Raw genomic sequence first — 20691 nt, forward strand, 5'->3', positions numbered from 1 at the left:
AAAGTAGTTGTAAAGCCATCAGGGCCAGGAGCCTTACCTTCTTTGAGCTGCGCCATTGCTTCATCAACCTCTTGGATGAGTATTGGACCCATGAGCAGTTCGTTTTGCTCTTCTGTTACTAGCTTGGGAATGTTGCTGGTGATTTTCTCAATCGCTAACCTCCGGTCCGTCATCGGCTCTTGGTGAACCTGCTGGAAGTGATTGAGGAGGATTTCCTCTATTTTTTCATGCTCCTCCTCTTTGGCCCCTTCCTGATTTTGGATGAAGGAAATCTTGTTGTGCATTCTTCTTTGCACTGTTGTGTTATGAAAGAATTTAGTGTTGCGTTCCCCTTCTTTGAGCCACCTGATCCTTGATTTTTGTCTCCAGTAAATTTCTTCCTGCTTCCTCCTTTCTTCGAGCTGATTATAGATGTGCTTTTCTCTGTCTAAGGTAGCCTCCGTATGCCCTGTGTTGATTATTGTCTGGTGGAGTAGCTTGAGCTCCCTATTGAGTTGCTGTTGGGCTTCAAAAATATTCCCAAAGGTCTCCCTTGAAAAAGAGAAGCATAAGGTATGATAATAGGGAGGACATTCTTAGATGGGGTTATCTTCCCAAGGGTTCTTACACCACTTCTGAAGCTTATAATCTATTAGAAGACACCCCCACCATGCCGGATCCTCTCTGGGCAAGAATATGGAGCTTCAAAGCCTGGCCCAAAATAACTCATTTTCTTTGGATGGTGGGACATAAAAAGATCCTCACCTGGGACAAACTGAGGAAACGCAACTTCCACGGACCCTCGTTATGCCATAACTGCTTTCAAAGTGAAGAAACCTTGCAGCACCTTCTGGATACCTGCCCGCTTGCTACTCAGATATGGGAGAAGGTAGAATTCAGAAGTCAAAGGAGATGCAGAGAGGCGGGAGGCATCATAGACACCATTCGGCAATGGCCGAAAAGACCTTACAACAGTGAGTTGCTCAACCACCTATGGAACATAATCCCAGGCATCCTACTATGGAATATTTGGAAGGAAAGGAATAGGCGCATATTCAAAAATCTCAGCTCAAATATGGAGGACATATGGAACAGAATGCATGATAACCTCCAAGAAACCATGCTACTGAAAGCGTGGACTCAACAGGATCTCCCCACTGCAGACAATGAGAAAAACATCCTAAACAACTGGGGGCTGCAAATGCCACAAGAGCCAACAGCTCAGCAGACAGCAAATTGCAAAGGCAAGGAAGACGGAGGATGGGAAGCTCCACCTACACACTCATACAAGCTCAATTTTGATGGAGCATCGAAAGGTAATCCTGGGCCAGCAGGATTTGGAGGTATCATCAGGGATCACAAAGGAATCCCACAGCAGATATACTTTGGCAATATAGGTTGGGACACCAATAACTCAGCAGAGCTGGAGGGAATGTGGCAAGGGATACTGGCAGCAAGACGTCATAATCTCCAACCGCTGATCGTGGAGGGCGACTCTCAAATCCTGATAAACATGGCCATCCGCATTCAAAATGGCTCGCAAGCCAGGAAGGTAGCCAATAGCTGGAGACTAGAAGCCAGACTCAGCAGCATGGCTGATGAGGTACGCAATTACAATGCCATCTCCTTCCATCACACAAAAAGAGAAGGTAACAAGATAGCAGATCTCCTTGCTAATATTGGGGTAGACTCAGACCAGCCCTTCCTTGAGGGCAACCTGGACATCATTCCTAGCAACCAACGCAAACAGGAATGTGAGAGTCTCATCCACAGGGATAATGAAGCCCCGGATGCGGGTGCTGACGTGCGGAGAAGGGGCGGGCCACATGCCCAGCATGTGCCACCCCGTGTTAAACCCACGGCTCCTTGAAGGAGGCCGTCAACTGGCATTCTATCTCCTCATCCGCGCAATGCAGCAGTTAATGCCATTGATGGCTGAGGAAAGAGGTAGATGGAGGAGCAGAGCGCAGTTATGGAGCGCCTGCAACGAGGGAATGAAACAGAATATGAGGAGCTTAATGTGTCGAGCAGGGAATATTGGTCTGCCGAGTACTGGAGGGTGCAGACGCACAGTGAGTTCAGGCCGGTGGAGATTTCATCACCCCGCGGCTCAGCTGAAGCCTGTCTCTGTGGCCATCCTTGCCGCTGGTCCGAGAGAGGAAGGCAATTGGCATACCACCAACGACAATTGGGAAAATGGAATGGTCTGGAACCAAGAGGGAGAATTCAATCTGAGTTCTGTGCACCAGAGGACAAAAAGGGAAGGTATTGGCACTGCTACCGAGTTCAAGTTCATTCTCAGGCAATCAGAGGAGGCATTAAGGACACCATGGTTAAGGTACGAGAACGACAGCCCAGCAGAAGGGGACCATGGAGAGGCTCCTCCTCACGAGCCCCTGCAGCAGATGAGCAGCATCATTGTTGTTGCTGTTACTGTCATCGACGAGCCCGAGCAACCCAGCTCCCCATTAGACAATTCATGGAGGTTGGGAGTTCCAGCGAAGGGAAGCCGGTGCTTCCAGCCTTTGGCTCTGTGGTATTCACTCTGGGCAACTCTGCAGACATTGCAGGGGTCAATGCCCACATTTCAGTCTTATTCACCAGAATTCCGGAAGGAATTGAGGATGGAAATCCTCAGGGCACATTGGAAATGCCAATGGAAGACTCTGGAAAGGAAATTGATGTTGGAGACGACACGACGGAGATGCCAATGGAAGGCTCTGGAAAGGAAATTGAAGTTGGAGAAGAACCGGCTGTGGAAGAGGTCACTGAAACTGAGCCACCATCGTCTGAAGCCGGAGGCAAGGAGGACCAAAATTCGCATGCCCTCTCACCTCCATTAGGGCCAGCCCCTCCAGGCGTCGACGAAGAGGTATGGAGGAAAATGTGGGAAGGACGTGAAGAAGGTGACGGGTGGGCGTACGTGGTCGAAGACAAAAGCCTCTGAGACGAGGCAGAAGAACATCTGGCAGCCTGCCTTCCATCCACCGCCCGACTCCAGGATTAATGCTTCCACGGATATTCTGATTTTGTCATTCGGTTATGTTTGCTGGCAGTCGTTACTTGTGTCTCTGTTATGTTCAAATTTGTCTGGTCTTTGGTTTAGTCTCACTTCTGTTAGGTCTATGTGGGGTTACAGTAAATGCATTAATCGCCATGGCTATCATGCGCTCTCAGAAGCTAGCCCCTGCGTGGGCAGTTATATGTTTGGTCTAGGTAATGTTATTCCCCAGAGTTTCTGATAGATTTTGCCCCTGGGTGGGGGCTTTTGTTGTCATGAGAATTTATGAGAAGTCTTGTCGATGCTGCCCCTGCGAGGGAGCTTTCAAGTCTACAGTCAAGGTTCCCAGGGTGCTTCTGCAGGCCCTGGAAGACATGTCTTTCTGTTTGTAAAGTTTTTTGTACATATAATTTGAAAGTTTAGCTAGTTTTACAGAGAAAAAAAAAAATTGGATCGATCTGAGTGAGTTTCTAGAGAATTCTCACTTTGACTTGATTAATTCTGATTAATTAACCAGTTTTACTAAGTTTAGACTTAAGAAACATTAAAAAAATGGTTAATAATCTAATTAAGTCATATTTAGGTGGAATTTCCATAAATGATTTATGGGTTTTGGAGATCTCATGTATTCTAGTCTCTCCACCAAATTGTGTGGCTAGAACACATCTGATGCTACAAAAACTAACAAAATTAACATTGTAAATTATTCTTCAATTATTAATCACAAAAAACTTCTAACAATAATATAATTATTTTAATAAAAATAATTTAAGTAAAATTTTATATTCATATTTAATATAAAATTATTATTATAAAACATCTTAAAAAAATATGTAAGTAATTTTTATTATAAATAATTGTAAAAGAACAAAAATATTAGTTCTAAATGTATTTAATTTTTTTAAGGTTAATGTCAAAAATATCATTCCATTAAATTTTAAAGAGAAATTATGATGTTGTAAAGAATTAAAAAATAAATATTATAAATATCTTATAAATCCTAGTTTTAAAAATATCTTATAAATCCTAGTTTTATATATATATATATATATATATATATATTTGTGAATTGTAATAGCTTTTTATTAATAATAGGGAAAATTATATGTAATCTCGTTTTTTTTAGTTTACAAATTTTGGCATATCAACCAAAAAGACTAGTAAATCTCCTAATCAACAATGAAGTATGAGAGAATGACAGTGACAGTAATTACGACAAGAACATGCTTATTCTCTCAAGATTTAGAATGAAAACTTTAGGGTTTTGGGGTTGAGAAAGAGGAAATGCCTCTGATATTACCCTGAATTTCCTTGAGTTGATTAACTTTGCTCCATAATCTTCGATCAAGGCCTTAATGCTCTTGCTTTCCATCTTGAAGGGAACTTTAAAATATTGCATATGAACTCCTAAATGGGGATTTGAAGAACTCGAACTAGATTGAGTGTTATCTGTTTGACTCTTGGATTTGAGACATTCTCTGTAAATAGTCTTGATATGATGGTTCGACATGGATTGTAGATCTTTATCAAGGCGGGCTTTTGTTGGAGGAATCAGTGGGCATGAATCATCCATATCCATGTATATTGGGAGGTCTTGAGTCTCATCTTCTTCCATTACTAAACTAGTTGGCTCCTTTGGTAGAGAATTTTGTTGATTACCTTTTGGATTGCTTTTCTCGGGCTTTGTTGGGGGCAATAAATATTTGGGAATGCTTCCAGCATCTAGTTGGGGGATTGATTGATCATTTTCTTGCATTAGGGCATCATCCAAAGAGGAGGGAGATGTGAATTTGTTTCCATATCTAGGGTTTTGATGGGAATTTGTGACTCCTTGAGGCCTCAAATTCCTTTCCCTTTGGTGGAACTTTTCAAAACTTTCTTGGTATTTATGAGTTTATTTGTTGGTAAATCCTTTGCATTCAGAGGACAATCTCTAAAAATATGTCCATATTCAATACAACGCCTACATCTAAATTAGACGTTTTCATAATCTAGTGTTTATTTCTAAAGATTATCTTGATAATAAATGTCTATTGACGTTGGAAGAGGCTGCAAAATATTCATATATACACATATCCTTGTATAGAATCTCTCTCTCTCTCTTAGTTTCCTCCTAAACCCTGGCAAAGCTACTAATGGGATTGTTAATTCCCTAAAGTATTTCTTCTCACCCCAATATTCCTTTAGAAGAGAAAAGAGTCAAACCCATACCGAGTAGCAAGGAAGTATTCCTACTCAAGATTGTACCACTCTTTCCAAAATCGCATGAAGAGCCTAAAATGATTAAAAATGTAAGACACTCCTTCAAAAACCCTCATTATATTCTTCAAGTTGGAAAAAAAAATATTGTGAATAAGCCTTTTGCTCCTAGCTCTAGATCTATATGTCCCTTGAGGTTCCATTTATTTTAGATCTGATTCATCGAGGACTTTTCAAAGGGCCATGATTCAATGAACTTGCAGATCAGAGCATGATCATACATATATTTGATGTATTTTGTAATCTTGTTGGATACGACCTCATATTTTGGATCTTGCACTGCGTTTATTAGGCAACACCCTTGAATTTTTATTTCCCAAAATTCTCCAAGCAACTATTTCTCTAAGTGACAAAAACCTCAATTTCCTCCAGCTAAGATTTGAAGAGGACATGAGCGATGAATTATTAGTCAATCTGGCATTCCTATGAACTCTTGAGACAATCTGACTAAATAAGGGGGTTGAGCTCCCTCTCGTGGAACTAGTCATGAACGAATATGCAAAAGAAGCCCTAGGAAAGAGGCCTAGATCATTGTCACAACCCCGTTAAATAAATTAAATTATCATGAGTTTTATAGTGAAATTAGGCATTGATGAATTCCTAAAACATTGTGAGATGAAAGAATCTATCACCTTTCTCACACCAATAGGGTTAAATATGAAAAACATTTTATCTTAAATTGTGCATTAAATACCAAAATTAGATCTTAATTTTTTTTTTTAATGCCATACTACCAACCTTTATAACCTTTTAACTCTGCAAAAACACAGTGATTTTGGAATGCTTTTCTTCATTTTTTTTTAATGCAAAAATAAAATTTTAAAGAATTACAAGTAATTTATTATCTTCTTAAAGTCCAATAAACCAAATTCCATCTTAGTGGACCCTAATCATCATCATCATTGTGCGTGTGTGTGTTTGTGTGATTCAAGTCCAATTAACATGATTGGATATAAGTTACAATATATTAACCACAGAGGTCTTAAATCTAGAATCATTTCCCTATGCGGAGGGGATACATGGAGTGAAATCATTTTACTCGAAAAATTTAGGGTGAAGATAGCAAGAAGAGCTACAGAAAATCTCGCAATTGAGCTCTTCTACTATCAACATTCAAAATAGTCTTGATGATGGATCCCTGTTGGGATTTGAAACGTTGACGGAAAAATGGTTTTTACTGTGGGTTCTCCGATTTCTAAGTTACAACATGATTGGATTTTGAGGGTTTCATTTTGTAAGGCAAGCAAGGTACAAAACTCATGGTAGTTGAGAGGAGACATCCAACCATGTTAAGGGTTAGCATAGCCCAAGACTAATGCAATCCCCAAGTAATTTAAGATCAATTTATTAAATATGAAAATATAATATAGATTTTTTTTACAACACAATTCATGTTGCATATAATCTCATCATTCAATACATATCTTTTATTTCTCAGTTATAAGTGTTGACCACTAGAGTGGCACCTGATGATTATATGGAGACTCCATGCCCAAGGATGTACCAAATGACACTTGTACCATTAGATATCATCAGGTCACCATAGTTTTCAAACTCTACTTCTACTTCTCGTCATTTTCTCTTGTACCCAGATTCCACGCCCTATGGGGAATTGTAATAAGTTGATCCAGGTGGCTCTAGAGATACACACAGGATAAGGAGGACTCAGGGAAGCTAAAAAATCAAAGTGTTTGGATTATGCTCGAACTAGGACCAGAGCGTAGATCTCATCTTCCTGATCACGGCGGTGCGAACAGTTCGTCAATCCGAGTCCGGATGCGAAAGTTAAAAGCAGTCAAAGTTGGGTTGACTTTTGATGACTCGGCAGCTTAAGGAGGCCACAATTTGGACTGAACCCAGCCAACGGATTTTGGCCAACTCCAGCCAGATTCCGAGCGAAATTGTGGGATCGTTAATTTGACTCCTACAGTCAAAAAATGAATTTTTAAAAAAAGTGCATTGTTATTATTTAAAAAATAAATAAATAAATTATCTTAAAGGGGTGGGGGCCACCAACCCCAACCAAATTACGTACCATTAATAGTGAGGGCAGCGGGAGTTGAACCCGCCCAGCCATGTAGGCCGGCCCACCGAACGGCCTTATGAACCATAAACCAAACAAATATATATTAAACGCACCCAAACTTAAAACGTTATACAACCTTAAATATGATATGCCTAACATATATGCGAAGGAGGGTACGGGGGCGGGCCACCCAAGGCAGGCCCAACAACCCAAAAATTTGTTTTAAAAAATGATTTTGGTGTAACAAAAGGAGGAGGCAGGGTTTGACCACCTGACCTCCTCCCTATTAACCAGAAATTTTAACCAACACACCAACCAATTACATTGGTATTTCTACCAGTGATGTTTTAGATAAATCCAGCAATTTTACCATTGCACAGAGTTTGAGACAGATGGAGGAACCAGGAGCGGGCACGCTTTTCGAGACAAATTAATTATTTTTTAACGCAGGAACCATGAATTTTGTAAAAGGGCAAAATTTTCACTTTGTTAGAAATTGACAAATTTTATATGGATTCAACACCTCTCGTCGCCACGAACGCAATGGCATTGTCCATTTCTTCATCAAAGTTCTGCATTTTTCGGTCATTTCCATAATGCACATGGAACCATGATTTCAGCGAAAACATGGAGTGGAACCATGAGCCTTGATATTTTCTTAATGAGGTAAAATTTTTCCATGTCAGAATATAGTCAAGTTTATACTTGTTTTTCATGGTTTTCTGTAGGGATTGCAATGGCGAGATTAGATTCGCCATCTGAGTTGCAGATTTCCAATCCACCCATGGAGCAGAATCTTTGAGGAATCCCAGGGGAATCTAAAAGATTCCTTGAGCCCCAGATTCTCAACTTTTCATAATTCAGATTTTGGACAGTCAATTTTGCACTACTCGACGCCACAAATCTGATGGTACATTCAGATTTCTCATTCTCTCATTCTATTCTTCAATCACTTTTCTAAGTGCCAATGCAGATGTCCACATTCATGTGCGAGCAGTCGTCTTCATACGATCGATGTCGTGAGATCGATGGTTCAAATAGCTTCAACATTTTAACATCCACTTCTTCAGATGGCCCTTGGTTGTGAGGTATATGATGTGTCCATGTACTTATTCTTTATGCATTGTATTGCACAGATCCTTGATTGATGTTGATGCAGGATCTTGTTTATTACATGTTTTCATGATTCCTTACTTGATTTGATGCGGAATCTTCTATACTTGCTATCATGATTTGTCATGTTATATTTTGAGATCCCTTGTTGTATGTTGCTGGGATACTCTTGTTGTCGTCATGCATGTTTTTGCATTGAGATCCCTTTTATGCCATGTTGGCGGGATGCTCATCATGCATGTTTTTGTGTCATACTGATAGGAGTCTTTTGACTGAGAGTTCTTGTAGTGGAACATCTCTTAGAGCCACCCCTGCGTGAGGTAATTTTTCCTTGTATGATCACAACATCATCTCTTGTGTACATCACCATTATTGACAACACTTAATGCAGCAACCTACACCATCTTGACACCGGGGCCCGGAGACGTAGTCCCTCCTAGACGAACTCCATTATCAACACTTATGTTTTCATGTGTTGAAAATTGTTATGTCTCTCTTCTTTTTCGCATGCAGATGTATTCATTAATATTCTTTTAAAATTCAATTTAACACATCACGAAAGTAAAAGGTCTTGGAAGGGTCCTTCATCACACCCGGACCTGGATTAAGTGGTATCAGAGCGGTCTTTGCGTTGATGTGAATTGCAGTGTGAACAATGACAGAGGATGAAAGAGAAATGTATGAGATCATGCTCAACATTTCCAAGAGAGTGGAAATTGTGTATGAAACTCTACAGAAAGAGAGAGGAAAAGGAGCGATTGCAGCTTCAGTTGCAAGCCACAAAAGAGGCCATGAAAGAACTAAAGCAAAACAAACATAATCTTCAAACAAAGAATGATGAATTGAAGATGCGCCTACATGAAGAGAAAGAGGAAAAACAAAGTTTTCTACGACAGTTGCAAGCAAAGGACAAGGCCTTGGAAAAGCTGCAGCGAGATCCATGTGAGGTAAAAAGTAGTTCTCCATCTTCATGTATATTTCCTGATGATGATTTCGTTGTTTTTGAAAATTATACCACAGGAATTGGCTCCAAACTACTGAAGAGAATGGGGTATGAAGGAAAATGCTTGGGCGTTAATGGCCAAGGCATTGTCAACCCCATCAAAGTAGAGGAATTACCCCGTCAGGCAGGACTTGGGTATGTTAGGAAAGAAGTTGGGGAATGCGCTGAGACAGCGAGCGAACCACCAACAACGGATGATGAGAAGCCATCATCTGTTCTTTCCGAATCGAAAGAGGAGGTCAAAGATGTTGATTTCCTTTCAATTTCATCTTCTCATAGTATGATGTATATTGGATATTTGGAGATCCCAATTACAGGTACAAACATGAGGATCCTTACAAGGATGAGGCACGAGGAGAAAGAAGAACTTGGTGTTAATAACCAAGGCATAACTCCACCTTTCGAGGTTGTGCACGAACATCCATTTGCAGGCTCGAGATACACTAAAGGAGAGTGCTTGAAGGTGTCAAAATCATCCGAGTCATCGATAAAATCGTCGAGGAAAGAGAATGATGGGGACACATCCCCATCATCCCATGGCAATGCCCATTGCAGGGAGAGAGCTGAGGCAAGCTCTCATCACCATACTAACATCAGAAACAGCAAAGGAAGGTATAACCATTTTCAATCTTCGAATGTTCATTTTGATTATGATCATGTTGTTAATAATGAACGAAGATCAAGGCATCGAAAAACATGTACCTTTTGTGGTTTACCTAACCATACCTTTTCTAAGTGTTGGAAAAGAATGGCAGCACTCATGAGGCGTGAAAGACCCTCTCAATAGCATGAAAAGAAACAGGTTAAGCAGATATGGAGGAAGAAAACCTACTGCAGTCATTGCGACAGAAATGGCCATCAAAAAGCCACTTGTTGGAGGCTCCATCCAGAGTAGCGCCTTAAAGACAAAGCATCGGTGCGTGAACCAGGAAGAGAGTTGTTTGACAAGCAAAACCACCTCAAGGAGGTGACCCATTCACATTGATAAGTGAAAAAATGGTCTCTAGACATGTTGTCGTTTCATGGTCATTCTTTTGTAAATCATTTGTTGCATTTTAAAGTGAAAGTGATGATGTGTTTTCCATCACTTGTTCAGCAACAATGATGTGTGGTCATGTTTTGAGTCGTATTTTACACTCTGAAAGTGATGTTATGTTTCCATCACTTGTCAAAACAATAGTGTCTGGCCTTATGTATGTAAATCATATGTTGCAGTGATGATGTGTTTTCCATCACTTTTTGAAGCAACAATGATAAGTTGGCCTTATTGTCATAGTTGGAGTATTACGTCCATCTTGTTGTAAACTTGACCACTAAGTATGTGTTATAAACTCGTGGCAAGTGTGGGACGTTTGGGTCAGTAGTTGGTCATGTCAATCAAGCATGTAATTTGTGAAACAATGTACTACAGGTTGCAGAGGTAGAAGGTGTCGGCTCATAGCTCAAGGCTCTGAAGAACAAAGGTGAAGGTGATGGAAGCGAGACCTTTTCATGACACTTGTGATGCAGACAAGGTACATAGAAGTTGTAGATTATTTTTCATGCTTTTGGAGGACCAAAAGCTCCTCAGTGGGGAGGAGTGATCTAGGTGGCTCCAGAGATACACACAGGACAAGGAGGACTCAGGGAAGTTCAAAAATCAAAATGTTTGTATTATGCTTGAACTAGGACTAGAGCGTAGATCTCGTCTTCCTGATCCTGGCGGTGCAAACGGTTCGTCAATCCGAGTCTGGATGCGAAAGTTAGAAGTAGTCAAAGTTGGGTTGACTTTTTGATGACTGGGCAGCTTAAGGAGGCCACAATTTGGACCGAACCTGGCCACCAGATTCTAGCCAACTCCAACCGGATTCTGGGTGAAATTGTGGGGTCATTAATTTGACTCCTACGGTCAAGAAACAAATTTAAAGAAAAAGTGCATTGTTATTATTTAAAACAATATATATATATATATATATATATATATATATATATATATATATAGGGGGTGTTAAAAATATATTTAGCACATCACGAAAGTAAAAGGTCTTGGAAGGGTCCTTCATCACACCCGGACCTGGATCATAAGTGATGCTAGTAATGATGAGTTTTGAGATTGTAACAGGCCTAGGTACCCTGAGACCTTGCCAACAAGTGAATATTACTCTGAGAGTTTTTTTCACTTGGTTAATTATCATCTCCCTACCTGGAGTTAATAATTAATTGAGTTTTTTCCTCCAAATTTACCCCAAAGATGGATTATGACTTGATGACCAATCCTAGTGTCTAGATTCGATGGATATTACCATATTAGATCACACAAAAAAATCGTGGAATTGGTTAGGTCTAGGTAGTCATTTTTTAATTTTATTTTTTTTTATTTCTCGCAAGTCAAAAATCACAATAACAATTGTATATGTAATGTAATAAGTGTTGTATAGAGAAGTTGTATAGGGTATGAGTAATAAAAATTACACCTCTCACCATCAACTTTCTACTATGACACACTTTGAGGGCTTAATAATGTGTTCTAGACCCTCAAAACCCACATTTCCTAAGTTTAGTGGAAATTGTGGCATTTAATTAGGAAAAATTGAATAAAATAGAGAGGAATAAATTATTCCATGTGACAGAATAATGTGGAAATGACTTGAAAATTATCCTAAGTCAAAAAATTGAGTCAAGGGACATGTGGAGGATGATTGAGCACATTGCGTCATAAATACACCATTATTTCATAAAATTGAATTTCTGAGAGATAAAGCAGCAATTGCACATGTGGAAAATTGAATTAATTAGAGGAACCCATGCACTGAAGGAATATTCTATGGAATATTTAGATCGGAGATTATGTGGGGCCTCCTCTCACAGTTATCTCGGGTGCTTCTACTCTTAGCACTCCACTCTTGAGGATTACGAGTTTCACTTGGCTAGACTACGAGCTTCACATGGAGGAATCATGCAATTCCTCGGGACCTACATAGAGCTACCTTAGGATCATCTACATATGTGGCATCACTTAGTTCCAGTTTGCATTGGTTAGTTGGAGTTGTCACGGTACTTGGATTCACTCATGGATGAGTTTACTATGCCATGTATGGATTTCAATTTCCCTTGAGGTGCACATATGGAATTCAATTTTGCTCTCATGACTCTATCTTCTTCACATCGAACTTGACTTATCTTTCCTTGGAATTTTCTCTAAGTTCAGTTCTCACATGCATTCTTCCTTGGGATTTGTTCCCATCTCTTTATATAATAGAGCCATGGGCTCTCATATTGTATCATGTTATCAGCTATTGGGTTTAAGGAAACTCTACCATTTTGTACTTACATACATGTTAATATAATCAAGAATTTGGGGCTATTTGGCTAGTGTTCTCTTGGCATTATGAGGTGATGTCCTTCCATGATCTTGCTATTATGTTTAAATTCTTTTGCATATTTTATTTATAATATTTTATATTTTCCATACAACTTGGATTAATGTGTACAATCCATCTTGCACATATCATTGATTTAGAGTAGTATTTTAGAAATAAGCTTGCCAATTCATTTTCGGAAGAATGTTTGGTTTATCTTATTTATTATGTTGCTCTAATCCTTTTGCAAACTAATACTTGTTCAAGTGTGTAGGGAAGATCTATTTGTATTTGTGTGTAGGAATCCATCTTGGCGTGGGAGAAGTCTCACATAGATCAACTCACTCCTAGATTCAAAGCAACTCAAGACTCAGCGATTTTTCACCCCAAGTCTTTCATCCAAAGAAGAACAAGAGGGAGTTTTCTTACTCACTAGCTATTTGATCATCTATTTCATTTCAAATTTAAATACTTCTTTGATTTTAGAATTTTCAAAGTTATATAAACTATTCAAGAGCAATTTCTAAGCTAGGCAAGTATGGGGATTCACTCCCATTATTTGAGCTAGTGTTTTGTATATTAATTTGTAATCTAGTTTTGTTTACTTTTGCTCTCTTCTTACATTAATACCTTGATTTGTTTTGTAGCCCATAGATTCTAGCATTGGACAACAAGGATCTTGAAGAAGAGGTGTCGGAAAACTACTAACCATTGTGCATGCAGGACCTTCCACGCACTTGAGGACTGATTTTCTAAGGGAGGATGTAAGCCTTTTGGGGCTTACAAATTTCTGTTTTAGAGAGTTTTCCATTTGCTTTTGTTGTCATATTTGAGAGGGAGACTCTAGCTTTGCTAAGCTCTTATCTTTGTAAAGATCTCCTTCATTTCTTGGGCAACCCTCTTAGAGGTTTTTCTACTCATTGTAACTATTAATAAAAGATAAAATTTTGCTTGTGAGAGCTTGATATTTTTCCAATGGCATCCATTTTCCTCATTTAGAGGAACTACCCTTGTGGGTGGAATGAATTTGTTTCTAATTTTTCTAGCTTTCTCATACTAAATTCCATTTTTGCTTACTTAAAATTAACACAACTTCACTCCACATTCCATTTTGCTAAATTTTGTATCTAATTTCTAACATGCATAAGTTTCAACATTGACAAACTTAAGCAATTTCATTTCATGTGTAAACACTTTATCTTGTTGGCAAGTTTTTAATTGTTTCATAACTATTTGGACACATGCTTCACTATTTGGTCAATTTATGCTATATGTTTTGGTAACTATTGGAGCATTATCTTTCACTTGAAACAATTGTATCTTAAAGCAATTTATTCCATTTAACTTGCCTACTTTCCATTAATTGGTGCAACACATATGAGCTCATTTTCACTTTAGTTTCTCAAGTTTAAATCGTTATTGCAATGAGCACTATCTCATTCATTTTTACTTTGAAGCATTGCATGTAGTATTTAATTGGGAAATTAACACAACTTGCATCTCATTTAGGCACATTAGCATAGAAAGCCCCCAAGCCTCACTAAAATTTTACCTCCAACATAAGTTGGTTGAATAGACTTTTTACGGACCTTCTACTCCTCCATTTGACTCTTCACTATGAGATCCATGTCTTTGGATGAGAGTGAGGTGTGAGGATTGAAAATTTCAATTGCAATCTTGTTATAGAGATAAGTAATAAAATTAACCAAGAGCATTATTCCATTACATTTACTTTACTTGTCTCTTGATGGTTTTTCATATGCAAAGTCTATTCCAAAATCAAATATTGTAATTCTTTCAATTTTGCAACAAGTGCTTTCTTTTCATGCTTCAAGTCTAATTTCATATTGATGTCTTGGTTTAGCATTTAAAATTTCATTTTTCACATTTCCAAGTTAATTATTAATTGTTGGAATTTGGTAAGATATGTTTCACATGTATTGATTCATAAATTTGATTATCTCAAAAGTTTTTTTGTATCTAGCAATATCTTGTGCTAACAATCTTTTGTTTATATTTCAGGGTTACTTTGTTTTCTCTTTTGAGACCATTGCATTTTATTTTAAGCAAGTGTATTTTTAAATTGTTGAGAAAATTCCTTATAAGACACTAGTTTTATGGTTTTCTCATGTTAATGATTGTCATTGTTATTTCAAGTTGCTCACATCATATTTGTTTATAAATCTCTAATAGTAATACATAACACTATAACACTCTCATAAAAACTCACATATTTAACTTAATTTTCCTTTAGGGACCACGCCCCTTAGCTAACCTAGGAGATAACTTAAATAGAGAGAGTCAGGATTAATGTGACAACCTCTCCTCTTAGTTCCTTGCCACCAACAACACCTTGTAGGGTTAAATACTTTTCCCAATAACTTGTAGGTAGGTGTAGGTGACAAGGCCAACAATAAGAATCTATAAAATTTTCCAATTGGGTTTATCTTGGGTGGTTGAGAGGAATGATTGTTATCCTTCCCACCCAAGTTCAATTACCGCAAGTGAAGGTTAAAGTGCTTTTTTGCATGGGTAAAAAACAAAAACGCTTTTAATTAAATGTTTCTTCCTAATATTGCAATGTAGCCTAATATTAGATTTTAATGTATCTTTTGTCAAATTTAAATGCATTCATGGAAAATCCATATATATTAATGAACACATGCTTCTTTTTGTTCTATTATAAAACTTAACAATGTTCATCATAAATTGTTAAATATGCAAGCTAGTGAAATGTGAACTAGGAAGAGAGTTGTTAGCTATATGATGACTTTTAATAATAAATTTTTAAAAAACATCAATCATATTTAGTTTGTAAACCATGTTAATGTATGAGGCAAACTTAAATTTGATATTTGACTTTAATGTTTCTTCTTTTGTCAAAGTATGTGATTTTACAAAGAAAACAAATAATGTAAATTTGATATTTTGACTTTAATGTTTCTTCTGTCAAAGTATGTGATTTTTGTATATTATGAAGAAAACAAATTATGTAATGAATATAGGTTTCTTCTCACTTTATTATAGAAGTTGAAATGTTCATTTTAGTTTTCAAATTACACTCACACATATATTTTGTCTTAGCTTCCTCTTTTTGAAGTATAATATTTATAATAATTAAGAAACATCATAAATTTGGCATATCCACTATGAAACTTACAATGTGAGATAGTCATTAATGAACCTATGTATTCCATATAAGTTGACCGAGATGAATATTGTATAGTTCTTCATAGTTTTTAAAACATCATAATGAAACATAATAAATGGGAACACGAGAAATAAACTTAACCCTTTATGAATGTTTAATGAAACATAACAATTGAGAAATTTACAATGTGACATTAGTCAAAGAATATAAAAATATGAACATCACAATGCAACATATCCAATGAACATCACAATGCAATACAAGCCAATGGGAGAAACAAATTTGAACACAACCCTTCTAGAATGTCTTGATGCAACAAAACCCTTAATGGATGGTGCAATAAGACACAACCATTGAGGAACATAACAATTAGACATAAGTCAACCAACGTGAATGATGCAATGTCATATAACCATATGAGCACCCATGGCCAACCACATTCAATTGTGGCCAACTATGGCTAATCAAAGTCACCCATAGTTGTGTTGATAAACTCCTTGCGACATAACCCAAACCTTCATAAATGTTGCAATGAGAAATAGCAAATGAAGAACATAAATTTTTCTTATAAACTAACCAAGATAAATATCACAATGCATTGTGACCATTTAGGATCATATCATTGAAATAAAACCTTGAAAGGAATATTGCAAAGTGATATAACCCTCAATGAATATCACAATGTAAAGTAACCATAAATGAACATATCAATTTGACACTTTATAACAAATATGTACATTGTAATGTGACATAATCATTGGGGAACATCACAATCTAACACAATTAAAAGTGGTGTGTGTTGCAATGTGACATAGCCCTTGACAAATATCATGATGTGATGAAAGTTAACCATAATTATTAGCAAACACCACAATCTAACATAACCCTTGACGAATGCATAATCTAACCTAACATCATCGTAGTCAACCAACATGAATGTTACGATGTAACATAACTATTATCAACCTCAATCAATCTTGGCCAACCATGGCAATATGGGCACCCATGGTCAACCATAACCAATCATGAGCATCCATGGTTAACCCAAGTCACATGTGGTTTTGTTGACATACGACTTATTGCACCAAGGGGTGCTCTACAACTTAGTATGGGGGAGTTGCTGTCATGTTAGCATTAGATAATTTTACATTAAAAAATGATTAAAAATACTTACATTAAAAGATTAAAAAAATATGAATTCACTTTAGACCCTCTCTTTTTTCTTTCTTTTTAAAAAATACTTACATTAAAAGATTAAAAAAATAGGAATTCACTTTAGCCCCTCTTTTTTTTTCTTTTTTCTTTTTCAATTAGAGATAGAAACAAAAAAGATAGTAACAAAGATTTACTTTGAAAAAAAATATGTCAGGTTTAGAGTAAACAAATACAACTTGACTTTAAGTAAATTTAAATTGATCTTTAGAAGTTATAACTATAAATAAAAAAACATTGTTGAATTTACCATATATCAATGATAATAATATAGCAAAAATTTACTTTTGATTATGAGTTGGTCTTAGAAATAGTAGAGGAAAATGTTTACTATATTAGTTTGTAATAAGAAAAGTAATGAAGACTTATTCATGTTTACAAGTTACTAATAAAATTCTTATTTGTTATTAGTTGACAACGAAGAAAAAACATTAGAGTCTATTCATAGTTGATTGTGTCTTCTATAGCCCAATGGCAGGGAGATGTTGTCATATAACATTGGGCAACAAAAAAAAAAAAGAATAACTAAGTGTCTACATATGTACTTGACAATGGAAAAATACATAAACAAGAAATAAATAAGTATGAATGTACATGACGATATCTAAAAAAAAAACTAGCGTAGATCCATCTTAAACCTGGATCTATCAAGCATTGAGAAGGATCAAATTTCTTAAGGAGTGATTTTTTACCATCTAATATGAAGAAATTACTACATGACTTAGAATTAAATGATACAAACATTTATAGATTAAAAAATTTGACCCTCTTCAGTGTTTGATGGATCTATGTTGGTGGCATATCCCAACCCTTCACAAATGTTCATAGTGTGATGTAACTAATGGGTGACATAATGTTTCCTTATAAACCAACTAAGATGAATATCAAAATAAATTGTAACCATTTAGGAACATCTCGTGAAACATAACCTGTAAAGAATGTCGACTATGCTCATGCAAAACCATAGCCATGGTCAAACATAACACAATTAGTGTGGGAATAAAAACAACAAGAACCCTTGAGAAATTTCACAATCCAACATAACCCTTAACGAAATTAATAATCCAACATAACCATTGGCAAGCATTATAATGAGATATATCCTTTCAACAACATCACGATGAGCATAATCTTCAGCAAACATGACAATGAGATGTATCCCTTCAATAATGTTGCAATGAGAATAAACTTCAACAAACATTGGAACGAGGCATATCCCTCTAGCAACATCACAATGAGATGAAGGCCAATGATAATCCCTTGACAAATGTCACAATCCAACATAACTCTAAGCAAATGTCAGACTTGAACATAACCTTTTAGGAACATCATAATTTAACATAACCTTTAATGTTGTAACCGAACATAATCCTTGACAAACGTCACAATGTGATAGAATCCAACCTATTCCTTTAGGAATAAAGTGAGATGAATATAGCACATTTGTGATGTGATGAACATAATCCCTTGATGAACGCCACATTCCAGCGTAACCATTGACAAACACTGCAATCTAACACAACCCTTAACGTTGCAATCCAATGTATCCCTTAATGAAAGTTGCAATGTGACAAACATAACCTAATGTCACAATCTAATATAACCATTGTTGAATGTTGCAATGTGACAAAATTCAACCATAGTCAACCATGTCCATATTGAACAATGGCCAACTAAAGACAATCATAGGCTACATAACTCAACTGTGATATACATTGCTATATGAGATAACCATTCAAAAATGTCATAACCTAATCCGACCCTTCAAAAACATCACATTGTAACATTACCATTGACAAACAAAACAATTTTGTGTAAGTCAACCAAGATAAATGTCATAATGTTTTGTAAGAAATTGAATGTAAGTCCATTAAGATGAACCTCACAATGCTACATAACCATTTAGAAATATCACAAATGTGACATAACCCTTATTGAATGTCATTATGTGACATATCCATAAATGAGCATAAAAAAACTATTACATAATTCACAAGATAGGTGAATGGGAGGAATCATACCTAAGAGTTGAAGAACCCAACTTATGTATAATTTGTGAACATTGAGGTGTTCTAAGTCCACTGATCGCAACCAATACATTGGGGATGATTTTCCACCTAACCATAGGCTTTGCTACACTATGTATTTCTGTAGTTGACCATCTCTAATCCCTCAATCAACTACCTCCATTAGTGAATCCCTCCTACCCCATAATTCTACTATGAAAAAGAATGGTTCATATCCTCCTTTTCATCCATTAAATAGAATAACTTGGTCAAAAAATGGAAGGAAAATCTTAGTGCACGTAATCCATGTGTCTTCATGCAATTTTTATTTTTTTCTAATGTTTTTCTTTGACCTTTCCCATAAATATACTCTTACTTATTTTACTCTTTTACTTTTTATTAACTTGACCTTTTCTATAAGTTTATTCTCACTTATTTTAGTCTTTTTATTTTTTATAAAAATAGTTTATTTTGTTTATCTATTAAGAGCTTCACTTTATTATTTTAATGGTTAATTAATTATCATTCTTGCTTTTATTAATTATTATTTTATTATTGTTATTCTTATTAATTAAATTAATAATACAGGGCATTATAGAAATTCCATATAAGCCAATGAAGATGAATATCACAATACATTATGACCATTTATAAACATAACATTGAAACATAACTCATAAGGAATTTTGGAAGGCAACATAACCCTTTATGAATGTTGCAATGTAACTTAAGCATTGAGGAATGAAGGAATTTAACATAACATTGTAATGAAGATGAATGTCACAATGTGACATGACTATCGAGGAATTAATTAGTTAGAAATAACACAATGAAGATGAACATTGCAATGTGACAAAACCATTGATGAACATGGCAATGTGACATAATCAATAGGAATACCAAAAGGCCACATAACCCTTTAGGACATCACCATGTGACATAGTCATAAATGAATTCATATTTCAATACAACCATTGAGAATGTTCCCATTCAACATAAGTCAACGATGATGAACATTGTAATGTGACATTACCATAGTAAACCATGGTAAATCCTACTCAAAATTTGGTCAACCATAGTTATCAACACATCATCAACCATGGTCAAGGCCATCCATGTGCATGGTCAACCATAGTCATGGTAGAGGTCAACCTTATTCATGAAGAAGGTCAACCATAGTCAATCATAGTCAATGTTATCCATGGTCAATCATATTCAAACATGGTGAACCATGGTTATGGGAAATCATAATCAACCAAGGTTGATTGTAGTCAACCATGGTCATAGTCATGTGCAACTGCAGTCAACCAAGGTCAATTACAGTCAACCATGGTCTTGGACATGGTCATGGTCAACCATGATAACCCTAGTCAACCGGGGTTAACCATAGTAAACCAAAATCAATAAAGGACAATCAAAGTTAACCATAATCAATTATTGTCAACTTTCAACCAAGGACAACCAAACTAACCATGATTGATTATTGTCAACTATCAACCATGTACAAGGTCAACCATAGTCAATTAGGTCATGGTCATGATCAATGATATTTAACCATTGTCAACCATGGTTTGGTTGGCCATAACTATGGTCATGGTAATGG

The 20691-nt window shown here is 36.5% G+C and overlaps 1 protein-coding gene across 1 annotated transcript in view; it reads left to right on the forward strand.

Annotated features, from left to right (window-relative positions):
• Nucleotides 1-20691, forward strand: part of LOC149179194 (uncharacterized) — a 438072-nt gene that overhangs the window by 19019 nt on the left and 398362 nt on the right. The window contains exons 2-4 of the mRNA XM_089422378.1: nucleotides 824-1816; nucleotides 1931-2851; nucleotides 3036-3195. Coding sequence (XP_089278504.1) covers nucleotides 824-1816; nucleotides 1931-2851; nucleotides 3036-3195 — 2074 coding nt within the window. The remainder of the gene's footprint in view (nucleotides 1-823; nucleotides 1817-1930; nucleotides 2852-3035; nucleotides 3196-20691) is intronic.

The sequence above is a fragment of the Pinus tabuliformis genome, chromosome 4_1, assembly GCF_031772625.1.
Source record: "Pinus tabuliformis cultivar Carrire ecotype Pingquan chromosome 4_1, CPIR1, whole genome shotgun sequence".
NCBI lineage: Eukaryota > Viridiplantae > Streptophyta > Pinopsida > Pinales > Pinaceae > Pinus > Pinus tabuliformis.